The sequence below is a fragment of the Scyliorhinus torazame genome, chromosome 14 (assembly GCF_047496885.1).
Source record: "Scyliorhinus torazame isolate Kashiwa2021f chromosome 14, sScyTor2.1, whole genome shotgun sequence".
Classification (NCBI taxonomy): Eukaryota; Metazoa; Chordata; class Chondrichthyes; order Carcharhiniformes; family Scyliorhinidae; genus Scyliorhinus; species Scyliorhinus torazame.
This window is the reverse complement of record NC_092720.1, coordinates 216365980-216389646: the sequence shown is the minus strand read 5'-3', so window position 1 is coordinate 216389646 and position 23667 is coordinate 216365980. Positions and strand designations below refer to the sequence as shown.

Genomic DNA, 23667 nt, shown 5'->3' with positions numbered 1-23667 from the left:
GTACACGAGCGCATCCATATTACACATGTCTCATACACAGATACAGCCACACTCACACACAGACACACTCACAAACACACACTCACTCACAAACACACACACCCACGCACACTAACATGAATAGTCCTCAAACACTCCAGCTCTGTAATATATCAGTGGCAGTCACACACATCTGTCACACGGAGAGATGAGCAAAGGTTTGTGCCAATAAGAACAGTTATTAATAATAACAAGGGGATAATCTCTCACCTCGATAATGGTTCAACAAATAAATTAATAAAATAGAACTGTTGGTGGGTCATTTTCCAAATTTCCATTCGTACATTTTAATCATATTACACGCAGATATTTTTTAAGCACCTGGCTTAATATAGCACCTTGAAAATAATAAAATGCCCCGAGGCCCTTTTTGCTAACGTTATGTCAATTACATTGTCCAGATCAGTTAACGTCATGCCAATTGCATTGTGGTTTGTTCCTGTCTTATCAATGAGAATGTCCAGGTTTGTCACGTCAATTATGTCTGTGGGTGCGCCGACCCCACAGGCACGGCAGCGGTTGAAGAAAGCCGCTCACCACCACCTTCTTGAGGGCAATTAGGGATGTTCAGTAACTGCCTCGCCTAACCAGCCAAGCCCACATCCCATTGAATGAATAGAATAATTGCACTGTTAAAGTTTCAAGCGAATCAAGTCTTTGAGCACACCCAAATAGGGGATTGCTGGGACACTAGGTTCAGTTTGAGGAGACTGTGAGGCTGAACGAGCCAATAATTGGCACATTGGCACAGTGTGTTAGCACGGCTCACTCTCAGCGCCAGGGACCCGGTTCGATTCCAACCTTGGGTGGAGTTTGGCACGTTCTCCCCGCGTCGGCGTGGGTTTCCTCCGGGTGCTCCGGTTTCCTCCCACGGCCCAAAGATGTGGAGGTGAGGTGGATTGGCCATGTCCAGCTGCCCCTTAGTGTCCAAAGGTTAGATGGGGGTGACAAGGATATGGTGTGGGAGTGAGCCTAGCACACTCGATGGGCTGATGGCCTCTTTCTGCACTGTGGGGATTCCATGACAAAGAAAAGTCTTGGTTTCGGTTTGGGTCCGATAAGAACATCAGAGGGGTGATTATCAAACAGAATTTGACATCAAGTCACCTCAGGAGATATTAGTGCAGATGAGGTAGGAGTGTCTTCAAGGATAGAAGAGAGGCAGAGTGGCAGAGGGTGGGAATTCGAGATTGGGGCCTACAGGGACAGCCATCCATAATGCGATGACTAAAATCTGGGATCATCGAGAGGCCTGAATCAGAGCGGCACAGACGCCCCGGCGGGCTTCTGGGGCTGGAGGAGATTACGGAAACAAAGAGGGGAGAGGGCACGGAGGGATTTGGGAGAAAAGAGGTTGGGAACTTAAACATCAGGGGGTTGCTTCACCATGAAAGATGGACCAGGAACTATCATCAGGAGCTAACGCAGGCCGGTGACCAGAGGCATGATGGGAGAATGGCAGACCGGGCCTCAGTTTTTTACCCTTCACCCGAAAGACAGCATCTCAGAGAGTACTGCGCTCGCTCAGTGTGGCACTGGGCCCGTCAGCCTAGGCGTGGGACCCGGAATCGACAACCAGAGGGGATGGTGCAGGAAACTCAGCAATGTGATACAAGCCTCTCATTGTACGTCAATGATTCTCCAGATTTAAGAGGGAGATGACAGTATGCGGAAGGTATTCGTGAAACGAATTACTTCCTCTTGTGCGGCTGTTTGTCAAAATAACTGTGAGGAAAGTCCCCCCACCCCGCCCCATCGCCCCGGGGAACCAGCATTTGAGACAGGGTTAGATCTGCTGAGGGAACGTAACGATTGCCAGAAACAGAAGCAGGAATAGGCCATAGAATTCATACAATGCAGAAGGAGGCCATTCGGCCCATCGAGTCTGCACCGACCCACTTAAGCCCTCATTTCCACCCTATCCCTGCAACCCAATAACCCCTCCTAACCTTTTTGGTCACTAAGGGCAACTTTCTCATGGCCAATCCACCTCACCTGCACGTCTTTGGACTGTGGGAGGAAACCGGAGCACCCGGAGGAAACCCACGCAGACACGGGGAGAACGTGCAGACTCCGCACAGACAGTGACCCAGCGGGGAATCGAACCCGGGACCCTGGAGCTGCGAACCACGGTGCCATTCAGTCCTCTCAAGCCTGCTTCACCATTTAATAAGGTCATGGGTGATCTGATAGTGGCCTCAACCCCATTAACCCTTCACTCCCAGATCGACCAACTCAATGAGCCCCCAGCATCCAGTGCCCTCCGAGGAAGAGGATTCCCAAAACTAACGCGAGAAGAAATTCCTCCTCACCTATGGATTAAACGTAAGACCCCTTAATTTGAAAATGTGCCCTCTGGTTCTAGATTCACCCACAAGGGCAAATATCCTCTCAGCATTGACCCAGTCAAGTACTTTCACAACCTTCTATGTTTGGATGAGGTGAGCTCTCCAATGGGTATAGGCCCCATTCTCAACCTTTCCTTGTGAGCTGAGCAGGGAGTCTCTGTTAAGACCGTCCTCCAGGATCAAGGCGGACACTGTTGATCAAGTGGGACCCGGCCTGTATATTGTCAGGGAGGAGTGGGGCGGGAGGAGCGACCCAGAATTCCACCCGTTCCTGAGCTTTGAGTTAAAATCACACTCTCCCGACTTCAGGAATACATCCCGATGACTGGGAACCAATCGGAATTGCAGTTGTGTTGGTGTTGGAGCCTTCCGGTGGGATGTAATTGGATATTGTGAAGGGAGCTGTAGCGAGCGTAATTGTTCTGATTGGCTGATATCGCACACGCCTGACACCTTGGCCCATTAAAGTGGGTGGAATCGAAGCTCGGGAGCGGGTATGGAGCGGGTGAACTGCGTGATGCGGCCTTGCTTTGTGCCCGGAATTACTCCCCTTCTCCAACCCCCTCCTCTCCTCACCCCCTCCTCTCCTCACCCCCTCCTCTCCTCACCCCCTCCTCTCCTCACCCCCTCCTCTCCTCACCCCCTCCTCTCCTCACCCCCTCCGCTCCTCACCCCCTCCTCTCCTCACCCCCTCCTCTCCTCACCCCCTCCTCTCCTCACCCCCTCCTCTCCTCACCCCCTCCTCTCCTCACCCCCTCCTCTCCTCACCCCCTCCGCTCCTCACCCCCTCCTCTCCTCACCCCTCCTCTCCTCACCCCCTCCTCTCCTCACCCCCTCCTCTCCTCACCCCCTCCTCTCCTCACCCCCTCCTCTCCTCACCCCCTCCTCTCCTCACCCCCTCCTCTCCTCACCCCCTCCGCTCCTCACCCCCTCCTCTCCTCACCCCCTCCTCTCCTCACCCCCTCCTCTCCTCACCCCCTCCTCTCCATCCCCACCTGCGCCTGGCGTCAGCAAAACTCCATCCTTGGGCCTGTGCTGACCTTGCGGAAGGGGTTAAAGGTTGCCCAACGCAGCCGCGAGAAACCGGGGGCGGGGGGGGTGGGGGTGGGGGGGGGGGGGGGGGGGGAGGTGGGGGGCGAACCTTTAGCCTGTTTCACACCGGGCCCCAATTATCCTTCCTGTCAGTTCCAATAGCAAAAACACTCCGTTTGCGAAGGCAGTTTTATGCTAGTCGGTTTGAGTAGGCTGACTGGGTGGACACCCACCCTCCCCACCTCAGCGTGTTCTGAGGAGAGGGGTCATAATTGTACAAAAAAACCAGATTGCACATGTGTGGAGCACTTTTCACGACTGCCACCCGTTTTTCAGCCAATGACCTACGTTCGAAGTGTAGTCACCCCGGTAATGTAAGAAACACGGAATCCAATGTGGCATCCAGAATGGCCTGCGTCTGCACTGTAAATTCTATGAATTCTCCCCTGACCCGATAGCGGAGGAGGTAAAAGGACTTTGGGCAATGGAAGCAAATCATCTGGCTTCGTATCCCTGCTGCTGACAGAACTAAAATAAAAGGATTAAATCTGGAATAGAAAGCTAGTCTCAGCAATGACAACCATGAAATCATTGTCGATTGACGTGAAAACACATCTGGTTTGCTAATGTCCTTTCGGGAAGGAAATCTGCCGTCCTTACCTGGTCTGGCCTACGTGTGACTCCAGACCATAGGAATGTGGTTGACTCTAAACTGCCCCCTGAGGTGGCCCTCGCGAGTCACTCAGTTCCAGGGGCAATTAGGGATGGGAAATAAATTAGGGTCCCGACACTGATGCCCACACCCCGAGAAAGAATAATTCACAAAGAAAAAGGTTCCCGCTCACGATACCACGCACCGCACATCCATATCTCTTCAAGTCCATCGTGTGGAATGTGCGATGGAGCAGATTTTGGCCGTTTAGTGGCCCATGTCCCCCCACCCCCCCCCCACCCCCCGCCCCCGAAGCTCCATTCCTGCGTGAGGTTATGAGGAGATAGGGCGGGAAAGTGGAGACGAGGATCCTCAGTCGTGATGAATGGCGGAGCTGACGTGACGGGCCGAACGGCCTCCTTCCGATCCGACCGACGTCTTCTGGTTTTATCAGAGAATGCAGAGGAGACTGGAATGGAATCGCTGGATCGGCCCAGGGGAAATTTGCTGAGGGTTCCTCAGCTGTGGCGAGTGTCTCTCAGGGAAAAGTCCCTGTCAGCCACCGGAGACTTTCGATTGCATTGGGTGAAAGTGTTTCCCTAAAAAAACCACTTTTATCACCCCGTTGATCTGCTGGATTTAAAGCAAGGACTTCGATCGAGGGAGTACGGGGTTTTTACAGACTTAATGCGGGCTGATCTGGGCAGAGGTTAATCCATAAACTCAACAACATCGGCCTGTGCAGAGATTAGGCCTGAATTTAATCCTCAGCCTCAAATCTAGTATTAGTTCTGTGTTGGGATGTGTTGTCACAATCAACTGAGTCTGTGTTAAAAATCCATGGCAACTATTTGAAAGAGACACAGGGAAGTTACCCCCCTCTGTCATTTACAATATTTCACCGTCAAATTACTTCACCGGAAGCGAGTTTTTATTTTATTCATTTCCGGGATGTGGGCTCGCTGGCTAGACCAGCATTTGTTGTCCATCCCTAATTGCCCCTCGACAAGGTGGTGCTGAGCTGCCGTCTTGAAGCCGCTGCAGTCCCTGAGGTGTAGGTACACCCACCGTGCTGTTAGGGAGGGAGCTCCAGGATTTGGAGCCGGCGACACTGAAGGAACGGCCGATATATTTCCCAGTCAGGATGGGGAGTGACTTGGAGGGGAACCTCCAGGTGGGGGTGATCCCAGGTATCTGCTGCTCTTGTCCTTCTAGATGGTGGTGGCCCTGGGTTTGGAAGGTGCTGCATGAGGAACCTCGGTGAGTTCCCGCAGTGAATCTTGTCGATGGGGCACACGGCTGACACTGTCCATCGGAGGGGGAGGGAGTGAATGTTTGTGGAAGGGGCGCAGATCAAGCGGGGCTGCTTTGTCCTGGATGGTGTCGAGCTTCTTCAGTGTCGGAGCTGAGCTCATCCAGACAACTGGAGAGTTTTCCGTCTCACTCTTGACTTGTGGACAGGCTTTAGGGAGTTAAAAGGTGAATTACTTTCTGCAGGATTGTTAACTTCTGACCTGCTCTTGTAGCCACAGTATTAGTGTGGCTAGTCCAGTTCAGCTTCTGACCAATGGGAACCCTCCAGGACGTTGATTGTGGGGATTCAGCGATGGTTGAATGTCAATGGGCGATGGTTAGATTCTCTCTTGTAGGAGATGGCCATTGCCGGGCACTTGTCTGGCACGAATGTAACTTGTCACTTGTCAGCCTGGATATTTAATGCTTTCAACTGGGATGGCCGACCATGACATCATTGGTTTTTATGGGACCTTGCTGTGCACATGGGGGCTGCTTTGTTTGCTGCATTTTACAACAGTGTCCACGTGTGAAAGGCTCCCTGTGCACGACTATTTGAAGTGAATTTTGAAATCCACAGACACTGACTGAGAGACGAGCGTGTTTCCCCCTGAGCCCAGCTGGATGAAGAGTCCCAGGTCAGTGACGCTCCCGCGGGTTACGGTGTTTGTCAGACGGGGTTAACCGCACGTTTGCATCTTTCATTGACAGAGTTGCAACTTAGCCAAGATTCGGTCCGTTTGCCGTATGCAGGGAGTGGACCAAATCGGGAGAAGCCAGTGGCACACCTGACGGGTATGTGTTTCCTTCCCACCAACAATGGTTCCCCCAACCCGGTGACACAGTGTACCACCCCCTCCTTCCCTCCCCCCTCTCTGCTGCCTTTCAGTGGGGCCTTGGGCTTGAGATTGCTGGCGAACAGCACGCAGAATCACAGAGTTGTGATACACCAACAGGAGGCTATTCGGCCCCGTCGTGGCTGCCCGTACTCTCCCCTCAGAAAAGTTTACCCCGTGCCGATCCTCTACCTCCTCTCCGTGACCCTGCGCGTTCTGTTCACCTCATGGTCCGGGTCCCTCTGACAGCCTCAGCTGCCTCCACCACCTGGAGCTTCCCAGGTTCGAACCTCTCGCTGTGAGGTAAATCTACCCTCGTCTCGCTCCCTTCGCCAATTACCCGAAACGTTCCCACTTGTTTTCGCTCCCAACGGGATCAGTTTCCGCCTCTCTACTCCTTCCAGACCCGAGGTTAATTTTGAGTGTCCCGGTCGGATCTCCTCTCGGTCCCCTCCTCTCCGAGGAGAACTGTTCCAACGTCTCCAATCTGCCCACGGGACTGAAATTCCTCATCCCGGGGAAAATTCTCAACAACTTGGGCGGGATTCTCCGACCCCCCCCCACCGGCGTGAATCCCACCCCCGCCGTGTCCCGAATTCTCCGCCACCAGAGATTCGGTGGGGGCGGGAATCGCACCGCGCCGGTCGGCGGGAATCGCGCCCGCGATGGGCCGAAGTCGCGCCGCTGTCAACCCTCTCCCGCCGGTGTGGATTAAACCACCTCTCTTACCGGCGGGACAAGGCGGCGCGGGCAGACTCCGGGGTCCTGGGCGGGGTGCAGGGCGATCTGGCCCCGGGGGGTGCCCCCCACGGTGGCCTGGCCCGCGATCGGGGCCCACCGATCCGCGGGCGGGCCTGTGCCGTGGGGGCACTCTTTTCCTTCCGCCCTCGCCATGGTCTTCACCATGGCGGAGGCGGAAGAGACACCCCCCCACCTGCGCATCCCGCGCATGCGCGGACTTACGCAGGCCGGCGAAGTCCTTTCGGCCCCGTCTGGCACGGCGCCAAAGGCCTTCCACGCCAGCCGGCGGAGCGGATACCACTCCAGCACGGGCTTCGCCCCTCACGGTGAGGGCTTGGCCCCGAAAGGTGTGGAGAATTCCGCACCTTTGGGGCGGCCCGACGCCGGAGTGGTTCCCGCCACTCCATCCCGCCGGAACCCCCCGCCCCGCCGGGTAGGGGAGAATCCCGCCCCCTACCCTCTCTGAAGCCTGCTCGTCCTTCCGGGAAGTCTGAGGCCCAGAACTGGGTGCGATACTCCAGTTGAAGCTGAACCAGTGTCACATGGGAACAGGAGCAGGCCATTCAGCCCCTCGAGCCTGACCCGCCATTCAATGAGATCATGGCTGACCTGTGACCTAACCCATTTGCCGATATCCCTTAATATCTTTGCTTGACAATAATCTACACAGGTGTGGTGCACTTTCCTTGCTTCATCACCCCTCCCTCCACCTGTCCTGCCACCCTCACAACATTATGCACAGGTACACCCAGGTCCCTCTGCTGCTGCGCCTCCTTTTAGAGCTTGCACCCCCTTATTTTGTATTACGAGGATGACAGTTTCAGCAGCAAATGGACCGAGGCACGGTTGGAGATGAGAAATACAACAGAGGCTGAAGTAACTCCGGGGACCGGGTTCAGTTCCGGCCTTGGGTGACTGTCCGGGTTTGCACCTTCTCCCCCGTGTCTGAATGGGGTTTCCTCCGGGTGCTCCGGCTTCCTCCCACAGTCCAAATGACAAATGTTGAATTCTTTACCTGTCAGTCTGGCCTCAATAAAACTCGAGATGGATTTGTAGGCATAGCATTAGTTATTTTTAACCAACTTGCAAGTCTGACTCGCTCCTCAGGGACACAGACCCAGTCTCCTGGACCCCTTGGAAACGAATGAGGTCCGAGACAAAGGGATCTTTGCAAATACATTCAAATGGCATCAAGTTTCACACACAGATTCCCATCGGTTATCCTATACCCCTCCTGACATGGCCATATTTCCTAATTGGCTCACTTCTCATTCCTTAACCCTGGGCCTCTTGTTACCCAGCATCCTTTTCTCCTCCTCTACCAGACACCCCTCCCCCTTCTTTGCCGTGCTTTCTGAAATCCTTTGTCTGCTATTTTATATCACATTCGTCACAAAGACGTGCAGGTTAGGAGGATTGGCCATGCTAAATTGCCCCTTAGTGTCCAAAGGTTAGGTGGGGTTACAGGGATAGGGTGGGAGAATGGACTGAGGTCGATTGCTCCTTTGGAAGGTCGGTGCAGACTCAGTGGACAGAATGGCCTCCTTCTGCAGCGTCGGGATTCTCTGATTCGATGATTCTAGTCCCGGGTGGGACGTGGGACCGCGGCAATATTTCTCCATCTTGTGTTGCCTTCTTCCACCATCTTGCCTTGTGATGTGGTTTGTCCCACTCCCCATGTAAAGCCCCATCTCTTCCAGTTCAGTCGCCACAATGCTATGCCAGTTTATGCTTCCCAGCTGGCGTCCATCTTGGAGCAACCTTTGCTCTTCGCTCTTGGGTCATCCTTGACAAGTGTCCGAGCCATCTTCTCCGGAATTTCTAGGTCTCGAGGGCAATGCCTGTGGCGTCCAGTCACCTTGTCCGGGTCCTCATAGGAACTCGGTCAGTCAATGCTGAAGATCTCACATCAGCAACTATTATGCAAGGCTTTGCCTTGCCTGATCTTACCCATGTTTGTCTTCTCTACCCTCCCATATCCAGATCCACCTCTAAGTGTCCTTGAACTGAGTGGCTTGCCTGTCTCTCACAGAGGAGTTGCCGTGAGGTCTGGAGTCACATGTAGGCCAGACCAGGTAAGGACGGCAGATTTCCTTCCCTAAAGGGTCATTAGTGAACCAGATGGGATTTTGATCACAATCGACAATGGCTTCATGCTCACTATTACTGAGACTGGCTTTACTGCCCCAGATGGTTTCAATGTATTTAAATTCCACCATCTGCTATCATCAGATAATTTACAGTTTAGAAGGAGGTCATTCGGCCCATCGAGTCTGCACCGGCCCTTCGAAAGAGCACCCCATTTAAACCCACACTTCCAACCTATCCCGGAATACAGGAACCCCACTTAACCTTTTTGGACACTAAGGGCAATTTAGCCTGGGCCTCGGGATTAGTAGTGGCATTGCCACCAGCCCCAATCACTTCGGCCTCAGTTGTATTTCTCATCTCCAACCCCACCTCAGCCCATTTGCTGCTGAAACTTTCATCCTCACCTCCTCCAGACACACCTTTACTCCAACCCTCCCGTCATCTGCCCTGCAGGAATCTAACCTCAGCCAAAGGTCGAGTGTGGAGGTCTTGTGGGTGTTCATGTCTCGGAGACTGAAGCTCCTGATTCGCGTCCCATCCCAGGACCTGATGGTCATAGAGTCACAGATGTTTACAGCAGGGAAACAGGCCCTTCGGCCCAGCTGGTCCATGCCGCCCAGTTTCTATCACTAAGCTAGTCCCACTTGCCTGCATTTGGCCCATATCCCCCTATACCCACCCTGCCTATGTTACTGTCTAACTGCTTTTTAAAGGACAAAATTAAACCCGCCTCTACCACCGCCTCTGGCAGCTCGTTCCAGATGTTCACCACCCTCTGTGTGAAGAAATTTCCCCTCGGGTCTCCTTTGTATCTCTCTCCTCTCACCTTAAACCTGTGCCCTCTAGTTCTAGACTCCTCTACCTTTGGGAAAAGATGTTGACTATCTACCTTATCTGTGCTCCTCATTATTTTATAGACCTCTATAAGATCACCCCTAAGCCTCCTCTGCTCCAGGGAAAAAAGTCCCAGCCTATCCAGCCTCTCCTTATAACTCAGACCATCAAGTCCTGATAGCATCCTCGTAAATCTCTTCCGCACGCTTTCTAGTTTAACAATATCCTTCCTGTAATTGGGTGACCAGAACTGAACACAGTATTCCAAGTGTGGCCTCAGTAATGTCTTGTACAACTTCAACAAGACGTCCCAACTCCTGTATTTAATGTTCTGACCAATAAAACCTAGCATGCCGAATGCCTTCTTCACCACCCTGTCCATCTGCGACTCCACCTTCAAGGAGCTATGCACCTGTATTCCTAGATCTCTTTGTTCTGTAACTCTCCCCAACTCCCTCCCATTAACTGAGTAGGTCCTGCACTGATTTGATCTACCAAAATGCATCATCTCACATTTATCCAAATTAAACTCCATCTGCCATTTATCAAGGAAGGTTCATTCATATCGCGGTCAAACAGGTGGCGTGTGCTCACCGACAAATCCTTCCAAGCCCGCCAATGGCTGGCGGTGTGAGCGGGAGAGACTCCTGGTCAAGCACACTTGATGAGGAGTGGTGTCCCACCTCAAGCTAAAAGCCCCCTGGTGAGAGACTAGTGACCTATTCCAGGAATAACTAGCTGTGCAAACGGATGAAAATCTCCAGTGTCCGCCACTAGGTGCGGAATGGGAATTTGAACTGGAAATCTCTGGTGCCTGTATCCTACTTCACGCCCGATCCCTTCTCCCACCCATCACCCAGGCACTCGCTGATCGAGATTGCCACCAGCTCTGGTAATCAAATCCATTTTATAACCTCCTCCTTCTTTCCAAATCCCTCCATGGCCCTGCCCTTCCCCCTCTCCGTAATCTCTTGCAGCCCCACAATCCTCCGAGCACTCCGCGCCCCTCCAACTCTAAACCTCTTGAGCCTCCCCCGATGTTAACCTTTCCGATCTTAATTTTCCATTTCACCTTATTCCTTGTGACCACTGGTGGCCAGGCCTTCGCTTGCCAAGGCCTTTGAGACTTGTGATTTCCTTCCTAAACCTCTCCTCCTCATTCGCTCGGTTTCCTCCTTTGAGGTTCTGTTTAAAAACTGCCTCTTCTGCTGACTTTTACCGCGATCCCTGGCGTTTCGAGCTGACGTCTGCTCGCATTGACGATTTGGTTTTGGTTAAGTGTGTGGGTGGGAATTCCTCGAGGCCTGTGTTCGCAGCCTGGGGAACTCCCACTCGTGTTTAAATAGCATTGCCTGCAGCCTTGGTAAACAAGCAGGGCTTTCCAACACAGCTGAGGAAGTTAACAGGGGGCTTGAGTTTAAGAGCCGCGGGGTTATGCTGCAACTGTACATGACCCTGGTGAGACCACATTTGGAGTATTGTGTGCAGTTCTGGTCACCTCATTATAGGAAGGATGTGGAAGCATTGGAAAGGGTGCAAAGGAGATTTACCAGGATGCTGCCTGGTTTGCAGGATAGGTCTTATGAGGAAAGGTTGAGGGAGCTCGGGCTTTTCTCTTTGGAGCAGAGGAGGATGAGAGGCGACTTAATAGAGGTTTATAAGATAATGAGGGGACTAGATAGAGTGGACGTTCAGGGACTATTTCCTTGGGTGGATGTAGCTGTCACAAGGGGGCACAACTACAAGGTTCAGGGTGGGAGATATAGGAGGGATGTCCGAGGTAGGTTCTTTACTCAGAGAGCGGCTAGGGTGTGGAATGGACTGCCTGCTGTGATAGTGGAGTCGGACACTTTCGGAACTTTCAAGCGGTTATTGGATAGGCACATGGAGCACACCAGAATGACAGGGAGTGGGACAGCTTGATCTTGGTTTCGGACAATGCTCGGCACAACATCGAGGGCCGAAGGGCCTGTTCTGTGCTGTGCGGTTCTACGTTCTATATTGTCAGATTGGTATTGTGTTGGGGTGGCGGGGTTGTGAGGTCAAGGTTCACAGGGTTCGCCATGAGAGGGGGTGGACAGGACTTTCCAATCCAAGTTACTTTGTGAATGAGGCATCAACTCAGGGTGGACAAGGATTTCCCTCCGAAACCACCCGACATTTTTAAATGACTTCACTGGATCTGGCCATCGCTGGTCCAGCATTGTTGCCCATCCCTTACTGCCCTAGAAGTGAGTGCTTTGCTCGGCCATTTTATAAGAGACAACAACATTGCAGTGGGTCTGGAGTGACGTGTAGGCCAGAGCTGGTAAGGACAGCAGGTAAAGAACACGAGTGAACCAGCTGGGTTTTTACGACAATCGACAATGGTTTCATGGTGGTCATTGGGCCTTTCATTCCAGATTTTTATTTGATTCTAAATTTAGCACCTGCCCTGGTGGGACTCGAACCTGGATCTCCAGAGCATTACCCTGTGTCTCTGCATTATTAGTCCAGTGACAGTACCATGACATCAGTGTCTCCCTGCACCCCATCCTCAACTATCTCCCACCTCACCCCCTTACCCATCCCAACCCCCCCCCCTCCCTTCACCACAATATCCGCCTTTCCCTAACCCCTATCTCGCTGCCTCTTGCCCCATTCCTGCCCTTCAAGTCACCCTCCAAGATCTCTACACTCGAGCCTGCTCAATACGATCGCTATGTCATGGCCGGTTTAGCTCAGTTGGCTGGGCAGCACGGTAGCATTGTGGATAGCCCAATTGCTTCACAGTTCCAGGGTCTTGGGTTTGATTCCGGCTTGGGTCACTGTCTCTGCGGAGTCTGCACGTTCTCCCCGTGTGTGCGTGGGTTTCCTCCGGGTGCTCCGGTTTCCTCCCACAGTCCAAAGATGTGCAGGTTAGGTGGATTGGCCATGCTAAATTGCCCTTAGTGTCCAAAATTGCCCTTAGTGTTGGATGGGATCACTGGGTTATGGGGATAGCGTGGAGGTGTTGACCTTGGGTAGGGTGCTCTTTCCAAGAGCCGGTGCAGACTCGATGGGCCGAATGGCCTCCTTCTGCACTGTAAATTCTATGATTCTGTGACAGCTGGTTCGTGATGCAGAACGAGGACAACACTCTGGTTCAATTTTTTCTGATAATCTTTATTCGGGTCACAAGTAGGCTAACATTAACACTGCAATGAAGTCACTGTGAAAAGCCCCGAGTCGCCACATTCCGGCGCCTGTTCGGGTACACAGAGTGAGAATGTCCAATTCACCTAACAAGCATGTCTTTCAGGACGTGTGGGAGGAAACCGGAGCACCCGGAGGAAACCCACGCAGACACGGGGAGAATGTGTAGTCTCCGCACAGACAGTGACCCAGCGGGGAATCGAACCCGGGACCCTGGAGCTGTGAAGCCACGGTGCTAACCACTGTGCTGCCTTGCTGCTCCAGTCCTCACATGCTTACAACATGGCTTCAAGATATACTCTGCCCCTGATAGGGTCGCACACCCTCGGTCCCCCATCGGTTCCTCAAGCCAGGCGAGCCTCTTCTGCTGGGCCGAAGTAAAGAGACGGACAGTCCAATCATGACAGTGACCATGGCCGGTCCTCTGTCTCAACGCCATACTCCTGCTCTCCCGAGACCCCTTGACAGAAGGAGGCTGAGAATAGCAAACCGTCCCAAGGGAAGAGGGGATATTGGACACAAGGTGACGTAAAGGGAAAAGGGCTTAGGAGCAGATTTCAAAAGGAGGGATGTCGAACAATTTTACAATAAAACGGGGAACTAAGTACAGTGGTCTGAACTGTATTTTACTTCTGTGGAAGGCAGGCAGTCTGTGGAGTCCTCACATCACCTGGTGGTGACAACATGTTACTGCAACGCTATTCTGCTGGGAATTCAGCGAATGATCACGCAGAAACATCGGAGATAGGAGCTGGAGGAGGCCATTCAGCCCTGACAGCCTGCTCCGCCATTCATTCTGGCTGTGGCTGATCACCCGACTGACTAGACTGATTCCGCCTCCCCCCCACATACAGAGTGGGATTCTCCGATGCCAAAATCAGGAAAGGTGATTGGGCAGAGAATCGGTCTTGACGTCGAAATCTCTGCCAGGTTGATGCCAAATGGCAAATTGCCTTGGTAGCGGCGTCAATGCGGTGACCTCAGATGGGTTTCTGCAACAATCCACAATGGTTTCATCGTCGGCATTGGACTTTTAATTCTAGATTTTTATTGAATTCAAATTCCACCATCAGCCCTGCTGAGATTTGAACCCATGACCCCAGTGTATTACCCTGGGTCTCGGGGCTACTAGTCCAGTGGGCCACTGCCACCCTGTGAAGCATTTATTGCCCATCCCTAATTGCCCCTTGACAAGGTGGTGCTGAGCTGCCGTCTTGAAGCCGCTGCAGTCCCTGAGGTGTAGGTACACCCACTGTGCTGTTAGGGAGGGAGCACCGGGATTTGGACCCGGCGACACTGAAGGAACGGCCAATATATTTCCCAGTCAGGAGGGGGAGTGACTTGGAGGGGAACCTCCAGGTGGGGGTGATCCCAGGTATCTGCTGCTCTCGTCCTTCTAGATGGCGGTGGCCGTGGGTTTGGAAGGTGCTGCCTTTGTTCGAGGCAGACACGAGACTGAAGGTTTTTTTATTCGTTCATGGCTGGGCCAACATTTATTACCTTAGAGTCAACCACTGTGAGGTCTGGAGTCACACGTAGGCCAGACCAGGTAAGGACGGCAGATTTCCTTCCCTCAAGGACATGAGTGAACCAGATGGGTGTTTACGACAATTGACAATGGTTTCATGGTCATCACTGAATTTCAGACTATTATTGATTTCAAATTTCACCATCTGCCCTGATGGGGGTTCGAACCCGTGTCTGCAGAGATTTATCCTCAGCCTCTGGATTTACTGGTCCAGTAACAATACCACTGCACCACAAAGTAGGAGATCCCAGAGGGGAGCAGGGCCGGGGGGGTGGTGAGAGCCTGCCGCACGGGCTGAGGTGACCGACTTCAATTCTGCTTCTCTTTTTCAGGGCTGAGGGGTTGGAACCTGAGCGGGGAGGTGCAGCTGCAGCCTCTGGAGTGGAATTTCGAGAAGGGCATGGCTTACTCCAACATGGGCTACGAGAACGGCCACCTCCAGATCCCTCGCAGCGGCCTCTACTACGTGTACTCCCAGGTGGCCTTTTACCTCCCCTCGTGCGAGGACCTGGGCTCGCAGGAGCTGAGCTCGGGCGTCCTCACTCACAACGTGTATAAAAGGATGGACTCGTACCCCGAGCCCACCCCGCTGCTGGCAGCCACCAAGTCGGTGTGCGAGAGCGGGGTGGGTGACTGGCACGTCACCATCAGCCAGGGAGCCATCTTCACCCTGGTGGAGCGTGACAGGCTATTTGTGACTGTCAACAAGGTGACCATGGTGGAGCACGTGGAGCAGAAGACCTTCTTCGGGGCCTTCATGTTATGAATGGTCATGGAAGTGTGCTGGGGGAGGGTTGCTGCGGTCGCCATCGAAGACTGGTTCCTGTCCCCCGAGTCGGCGTGGTTCCTGTGCCGAGGAAAGGGCTTGCGGTGGATAACGTATGGAAGTAACTGCCCCCACCATCAGGAGGGTCGGTAACCAGAGGATGTGAGACAATCAGTTAAGGGGCAAGGTGATGGCTTCGCCTGAGGTGAGAGAGAGGAAGAGGCCATCGGTCCCTGGGGCCTGTTCCGCGTTTCAATCAGAACAGAGCTGACCCATATACGAACAAACAGACAAGGAGCGGGAGTACGCCATTGGGTCCCTTGAGCCAATTCCGCCATTTAATAAGCTGAACAGATGGTCACCCCCAACCGACTCCTCAGGGTAGCTCAACTCCACCTGCCCGCCTTGGCCTGGCGCCTTTTTAATATAAATAATTGGCGATCTCCGCGTCAGATTTATTAACTGAGCCTTGCCAAATCCCACAAACACAAACTGAGTGGAAAAGGCCCCAGCAGCTTCTGGGGGGAGGGGTGGGGGGCGCGGTACAGAAAAAGTTCCTAATTTCCACTTCCCCCTCCCCTCACTGGAGTTGCTCCGCTCAGGAATTTTGACAGCCCACCCCTTGTCTGGACTCCATTTCCAACCCCTCCCCCCCTCCCGATCGATCAAGGTAAATAACATCTATGGGGGAGTGGGTCGCATCTGATTGCAACTGGACGCTAAGTTGATCGAGGAAGACTTGCATTTCAGTGGGGCCTCAGGACATCTCCGCCTAGTGGAGTATTTTGGAAAGTGCAGTCCCTGTGTGGAAAGCTTACAATGGATTTTCGGTTATATCCTGTCAACGGGTTGGTGCTCAGAGTCGCTCGTCGCAAACTCCGCAAGCCATTCACAACTAACACTCCCGAGTGAAATATTCTGCCCTCCACCCCCCCCCGACCTTGTACGTCCATTGCACCCCAATAATCAGCACCAACTCACGCTGCTATTGTGTCTCTCCAATTCTACCTCACGACCATTTGTCCAGCTGATATTTTTTACAATACCCGTTCAGGGGATGTGGGTATCGCTTGTTGGGGCCAGTGCTTAGTGATCATCCTAATTGCCCTTGATCGGACTGGGTTCCTCAGCCATTTCAGGCAATCGGCCACGTTGCTGTAAGATCACATGTAGGCCAGACGGGGCAAGGAAGGCAGATTTACTTTCCTCAACGAAATTAGTGAACCAGACGGGCTTTTGGGGCAACCGACAATGGTTTCATGGTTACTATTAGAATTTTAATTCCGGAATTTAAAACCGATTTTAAATTGTACCAAACGCCAGGGAGGGAATCGAACCCGGGGTCCCGAGAGCATCAGCCTAGGCAAGCCAGTGACAGCATCACGACGCCACAGCGTGAGACCACTCCCAGTCCCTCGCCGGCACCCCGTCATTCAATAGGGTCCTGGGTGATCTGACTGTAACCTCCTGCCTAGCCCCGATAACCTTTCACCCCCGTGTTAACCTTGAATCGCTAGAGCTTTGCCTTAAAGATGTTCAGAGATTCTGTTTCCACCGTCTTTCGAGGAAGGGGTCTCCCTGAATGGTACGGAATGCTTCCTAACATTAAACGAGAATTGAGTGTTTGGTGACAACTGAAATCTACTTTAATCCAGCGCTTTTCAGCAGTAAATTTGCTTCAGTGTTTCACAGGAGCGAAAGCAACTGTGACACCGAACCTAATGAGATAGCTCTAATGGCCAGGACCTGGGTCAAAGGGAGAGGCTTTTAAAGAGGGGTTCAAAGGTTGAAAGAGAGAGAGAGGAGGGTACCACTTTACAACCCTCCCTCACTGATGAATGAGTTGTTGTCGCGCCCTGACACTCCCCTCCTGGCCCCTCAATCATTGGTGTAAGACCCCCTCCCTGGTCTCAATGCTTTTGCCTCTACTGGCTATCAATGACACTAGCATGGGGTGGTGCAGTGGTTAGCACTGCTGCTTCCCAGCGCCAGGGAGCGGCGTTCAATTCCAACCTAGGATGACTGTCTGGGCGGAGTTTGCACTTTCTCCCCGTGCCTGCGTGGGTTTCCTCCGGGTGCTCCGGTTTCCTACCACAGTCCAAAGACGGGCAGGTTAGGTGGATTGGCCACGCTAAATTGCCCCTTAATTTTCAAGATGTGGAGATGCCGGCGTTGGACTGGGGTGAGCACAGTAAGAAGTCTTACAACACCAGGTTAAAGTCCAACAGGTTTGTTTCGAATTGCTAGCTTTCGGAGCGCTGCTCCTTCCTCAGGCGAATGAAGAGGTAGGTTCCAGAAACATAGACATAGACAGATTCAAAGATGCTTGACAATGCTTGGAATGCGAGCATTAGCAGGTGATTAAATGATTAAATCTTTACAGATCCAGAGATAGGGGTAACCCCAGGTTAAAGAGGTGACCTCTTTAAAGAGCAGTGCTCCGAAAGCTAGTGTTTGAAACAAACCTGTTGGACTTTAACCTGGTGTTGGAAGACTTAATTTTCAAAGTTGAGGAGGTTAGATGGATTGGGATATGGAGGGGGAGTTGGCCTAGGGAGGGTGCTCCGCCGGAGGGTCAGTGCAGACTCAATGGGCAGAATGGTCTCCTTCTGCATTGTGTCGGTTCTATGAAAAGGACAACTTGGCTACTGTTCCACTCAATGCGACGCACCTTTATTAATAAAGCTAAGGAATGGAGCGCAATCACAACCTGGTTATGCAGCAATCCCAACGACTGAGGCCAGTTTAATTGATTTTGCAGACCGTACCAATTTACCCATCCTGCCTTGCACCCTCAGTCCAGCTCTCCCCGTGTCTTCAGTCACGGGGGAACGGCTCCTCCTCGGTTCTATGTTACCACCATGAGACAAACGTTGCACACGCAGGGTCGCCAGGTAGCCGGTCTACATTCATGTATGTTCCCAGTCATAACTGAATTCTAATGAAACAGTTGTGCCTTGTTGATGCACTATCAATTACCACCAAGACGAGAGGAGTGGAACAATCGAGGCTTTATTGAGCAAAGATGTTGTGCCTCCTGTAGCTGGAAGCAGAATGGCTGCAGCACCGGAGAGCACACACTTTTATACTCCGCCTACTGGGCGGAGCCAGCAGGCCGGGATTTACCCATGTACCTCTAGTATATGTGTCTTACCGTAATACATATAATACAGACTACCACACTTGTCGAGAGAATTTACGAGGTGGAACAGGAGCCCACTCAAACCTGTTCAGCCTCTCTGTACGATCATGCCATCCATTGCAGTTCCACTTTCCTGACATTCCCCACATCCCTCCATTCCCTCGGTGCCCCCAAACTCCCACAATATTCCCAAATGCGAGCCGATTGGAGCTCCTTGGGAACGAGGATTCCCATGATTCAAGATCCTTTGAGTGGGGACGTTTCCTCAGTTCCAGAGGGTCAGCCCCTCAGTCAGAGATTGGGACACCTTGCTGCCGACTCTCCAAAGGAGGGGTGACCTCCTCTCAGCATCTCCCGTGTCAAACCGAACCTCACGGGCGGGTTCTCCGTCCCGCCAACCCCATTCTCCTACGTGGCTTGCCCCGACAGCGGGATTCTCCGTTCCCACAGCCGGCCAATTGGGTTGCCCATTGTGGGCCCCCCCACGCCATCAGGAAACGCGCAGGCCTGGGTGCGCTGCCGATGCGGCGGGGTATCGCGCTGCCGGGGAATCCGCAGCACATCGTTCACTCGGACCATGTGCTGGGTTAAATCAGCACTGATGTTGCAAAGTGTGCATGTTTACAATGTGAATGTGTGTCGGTTTACTTCGCGTAGAGTTGCACGGACACTCTTAAATGTGAAAGATAACAGCATTGTGCAGTTTGAGATATTGTTGTATTTGTAATTGTTTGCAGTTTATAATGTTCTGTTTTGACAATCATACTGATAGCTAAAGAGTAAACGGCTGGTCTGATCAGCCCACATCGTAAACAACCTTGTTTTTTTATTACATTAAAGCACAAAAGATGGATCACATGGTCTACTTTCTGTTTCTGGAGCTGGATGAGGCAGTGGGTCACTCCCCTTTGGGACTGGGCTTTTCTTTTTAAAGGATAAGCTCCCAGACCGCGAAGGCACAAACAAGCAAGAGCTTCATTGGAAAGGTGCTTTCTCTGCAGCATGTCGTGCAAACGGCCAATGATGGGCAGCACGGTAGCACAGTGGTTAGCACTGTGGCTTCACAGCGCCAGGGTCCCAGGTTCGATTCCCTGTTGGGTCACTGTCTGTGTGGAGTCTGCATGTGCTCCTCGTGTCTGCGTGGGTTTCCTCCGGGTGCTCCGGCTTCCTCCCACAGTCCAAAGACGTGCAGGTTAGGTGGATTGGCCATGATAAATTGCCCTGAGTGACCAAAACGGTTAGGAGGGGTTATTGGGTTACGGGGATAGGGTGGAAGTGAGGGCTTTAGTGGGTTGGTGCAGACACGATGGGCCGAATGGCCTCCTGCTGCACTGTGTGTTCTATGATCTATGTCATCACGTGAACGAACTCTTAAAGTGACCTTGTTCCAACTCAGTACACATTTTAATACACAACACTGCCCCCCCCTTTACGTGAGAGGTTCCTGCAATGAAACACAATAGAATATTAACAATTAAAATTTACAATATGAACAATTAATAAACACACCAGTCAATAAGTTCGATGTTTCGGAAGTCTTGGTTTCTGAGTGGTTGTCGGTGAACCTCGGGGGAGCGATTCTCCGAAATGGAGACTTAAGTGTTCGCGCCGCCGTGAACGCCGTCACGACGGTGCGAAACGGGCGCGGGGACGACCGGTTCTGTCCCCCACAGGGGGCCAGCGCTGCGCTGGAGCGGTGCACGCTGCTCCAGCCTCCCTGCCCGCCGCCAAGTGGGCGCCGCGCCAACCGGCACATACGCAGTTGGGCCGCGCCAGCCCCGACGCAACATGGCGTGGGGGTTCAGGGGCTGGCCGTGCAGCAAAGTAGGCCCGGGGAGGGGGTGAGAGGCCAGCCCGCCGATCGGTGGGCCCCGATCGCGGGCCAGACCCCATTGGAGGCCCTCCCCCGGTGAAGGAGCCCTTTCCCCCGCCCCACAGGCCGCCCCCCGACCCTTCGCGCAGAGTTCCCGCCGGCAGCAACCAGGGGTGAACGGCGCCGGCGGGACTCTCCCGCGCCCCGGCCGCTCGGCATCCGGGCCGGAGAATCGGCGGCCCACCGGCCCGCGGCCGGAACCCCGTCAAACGCGCCGGCGCAAATGGCGGCGATTCTCCGCGTCCCGGAGAGTCGCGCGCCGGCGTCGGGGGGGGGCGTGGTGCGGTTGCAGCGATTCTCCGGCTCGGCACGGGGCTGGGAGAATCCCCCCCCCCCACCCAGGTGTCTGCCTATTCGTGCTGGCTGCAACCTCTGCTGCTTTCAGTTTAGTTTGGACGTCATCCTGAGTTGTCTCAACCGGAGTCAACGTCGTGTTCGGAGGTTGGCCCGGGGTTGAAGTGTCCTGAACTGGGGTAGTGTCTTCCACTGTGGGTTCTGGTATTGTCAGGGTCTCAGGAATGTCTAGGAGTGTCTCAGGAATGTCCACATATCATGATTGTCGAAGATTGTTGTGAATTTGGACCCACATTTATCTCGAGATAAACTTTAAAAAAAAATTTAAAATAAATTTAGTGTACCCAATTATTATTTTTTCAATTAAGGGGCAATTTAGTGTGGCCAATCCACATAGCCCGCACATCTTTGGGTTGTGGGGGTGAAACCCACGCAGACACGGGGAGAATGAATCTGGAGATAAACTTGACGAAGTCTGTCCATTTAGCTGCACATTTGCATCGGTACGGCCCCTGAACAGAACCACTTCCCCAGTGTAGGTTTTCGCTATATCTTCGGGGGCTTCAAGGCGATACGTCATTGTTTCTCTTGATAAGCAATTGCTGGTACCAACGAAACTGCTGCTCCACCTTCGTTTTGACCAGATGTCCTCCCAGTAAAGGCATGACCCAGCCGCGGTTTGTTGCACCCACAAAGGGCAGTAGGTTCAACGACAGTTCGTCATCTGACTGCGCCTCTGGTCCTTTCTCGCGCCTTTTTCTATCACCTGGATCCTTTTTCCTCCATTCGGTTTTCGATTCTTGATTTTCATGGTTCTTATTGGGAACTTGGTGTTCCCCAATACACAGTACTTTTGTCTCATTTTGTATCTTTGCGCCCGCCATGTGCCTCTGAGTGCCCAGTGTTTGCACATTGGTGGCATTTTGAACCTGTGTCTGCGTTCAGGTCTCAGCTGATAGTTTGTCTTTATTCATTCATGGGATCGCTGGCTGGGCTACCCACATTGGTGTGGATCTGCAGTCACGTGTGGGGAAGACCAGGTCCTTCCCTAAGGGGCATTGTCAGCGGAGTTAATGAGTCGAGTACTACAGATCGTGTGGAACTAACAAAATGTCCTTTAATGCCTCATGCATGCAGGGAGAGCGAAAACCCAGCTGCTGTAACTCCAGCTTGGTTCAAGTCGCTCTGCCCGAACAAAGCCTGTACACATTTCTTTGTACTGTTTGGATGATATAGACTGATTCAAAGTAATACAATAGAACCGATTATCGATATCGGCAACTTGATTAGGTTACAGTCATCCTCCTGATTAGATGACGTGGATACATTGTCTTACATGCATTCCTTCTAATCATTCGGTTGATACATCATGTCCACCTGCTTTCCAATACAAAGGAACGTATTTTAGACAATGATCCATAATGGGGTAGTGAGTGCCCTATATCCCTGATACCAGCAATAAGGTATCGGTACCCCTTCCAGACATGCCAGACTGAACGTTTCCGATTAGTCCCTGTTTCGAGGGCTTTGGAAATGTGTTACCTGAGATATACTATACCTGTACTATGCTCATTTGTGTTTGTCCACATTTGGGTTTTGGAGACTGTCAGGTTAACCCTTTCCAGGCACCCTCTTCCCTGCTGCCCCATGTGGTCCTCAGGTTCTCCATTTTCCCGACTACAGGCATTTGTGAACCAGACGGGTTTTAATGACAATTAACAGTGGTTTTGTGGTTAGACTTTGAATTCCAGGTTTTATTTTTATCAAATTCAACTTTTACCATCTACCATGGCGGGATTCGCACCCGGTCCCCACAGCATTACCCTGGTCTTACTCTGGATTACTCGTCCGATGACAATACCACCACGCCACTGCCTCCCCGATGAATTTGGATGCTCAAACTTAATTGTTGGGCTTACTTAGCTGCTAATTCCATAGGGATCGCTACTTCCATGCCTTTAGGTTTCAGTTGCTTTCTGCTAACAGCCCCTTTTTTGGATAGTTCCACTTCTTAACCCACACACCAGTCTGTCTCTAATGGTGTCGTTCAAGCCATCTCCAAATTCACAGTATTCAGCTAATTTCTTCAAAGCAGCAATGAACTATGAGATTGAGTTACCTTCTTGTTACGTTTATGGATCAAGCCCGATTTCTGAGTCTGAGAAACAGTAAAAGGCAAAAAAAATGTGGGGGTTGTATATATACCCCCAAACTGCAGTAGTGATGTTGGCAATGGCACGAAACAGGAAATTAGAGATGCGTGCGGTAAAGGAACATCTGTAATTATGAACGACTTTAATCTGCATATATATTGGGAAAATCAAATTCGTCATAATGCTGTAGAGGGGATGGCACGGTGGCGCAGTGGTTAGCACTGCTGCCTCATGGCGCTGAGGACCTGAGTTCGATCCCGGCCCCGGGTCACTGTCCGTGTGGAGTTTGCGCATTCTCCCCGTGTTTGCATGGGTCTCATCCCCACAACCTAAAGATGTGCAGGGTAGGGTGGATTGGCCATGATCATGATCATAAGAGATGATCATGTAAAATTAAAGCGCATGGGATTAGGGGTAGCATATTGAGATGGATAAAAAAACTGGTTGGCAGACAGGAAACAAATACTAGCAACAAAACGTGTCTTTTTCCAAAGGCAGGCATTGATCAGAGTGGTGTCACAGGGATTGGTGCTGGGGCCCCAGCTATTCACAGTATACATTCATGATTTGGACGAGGGAATGAAATGCGATATCTCCAAATTTGCAGATGACACAAAGTTGGGTGGGAGGGTGAGCTGTGAGGAGGATACAGAGATTCTTCAGTGTGATTTGGACAAGCCGGCGGAGTGGGTAAACGAGTGGCAGATGCAGGATAACTTGGATAAATGTGACGTTATCCACTTTGGTAGCAAAAAAAAGGAAGGCAGACTATTATCTGAATGGCTATAAATTAGGAGAGGGGAATGTGCAGTGGGACCTGGGTGTCCTCGTACACCAGTCACTGAAGGTGAGCACGCAGGTACAGCAGGCG

The 23667-nt window shown here is 52.3% G+C and overlaps 1 protein-coding gene across 1 annotated transcript in view; it reads left to right on the top strand.

The window, feature by feature from the left end:
- LOC140390497 (tumor necrosis factor ligand superfamily member 15-like) overlaps positions 1–19332 on the top strand; it is a 39863-nt gene extending 20531 nt beyond the window's left edge. The window contains exons 3-4 of the mRNA XM_072475667.1: positions 6076–6159; positions 14901–19332. Of these exons, the coding sequence (XP_072331768.1) occupies positions 6076–6159; positions 14901–15334 (518 nt within the window). The 3' untranslated portion in view covers positions 15335–19332. The remainder of the gene's footprint in view (positions 1–6075; positions 6160–14900) is intronic.
- The last annotated feature ends 4335 nt before the right edge of the window (positions 19333–23667 follow it).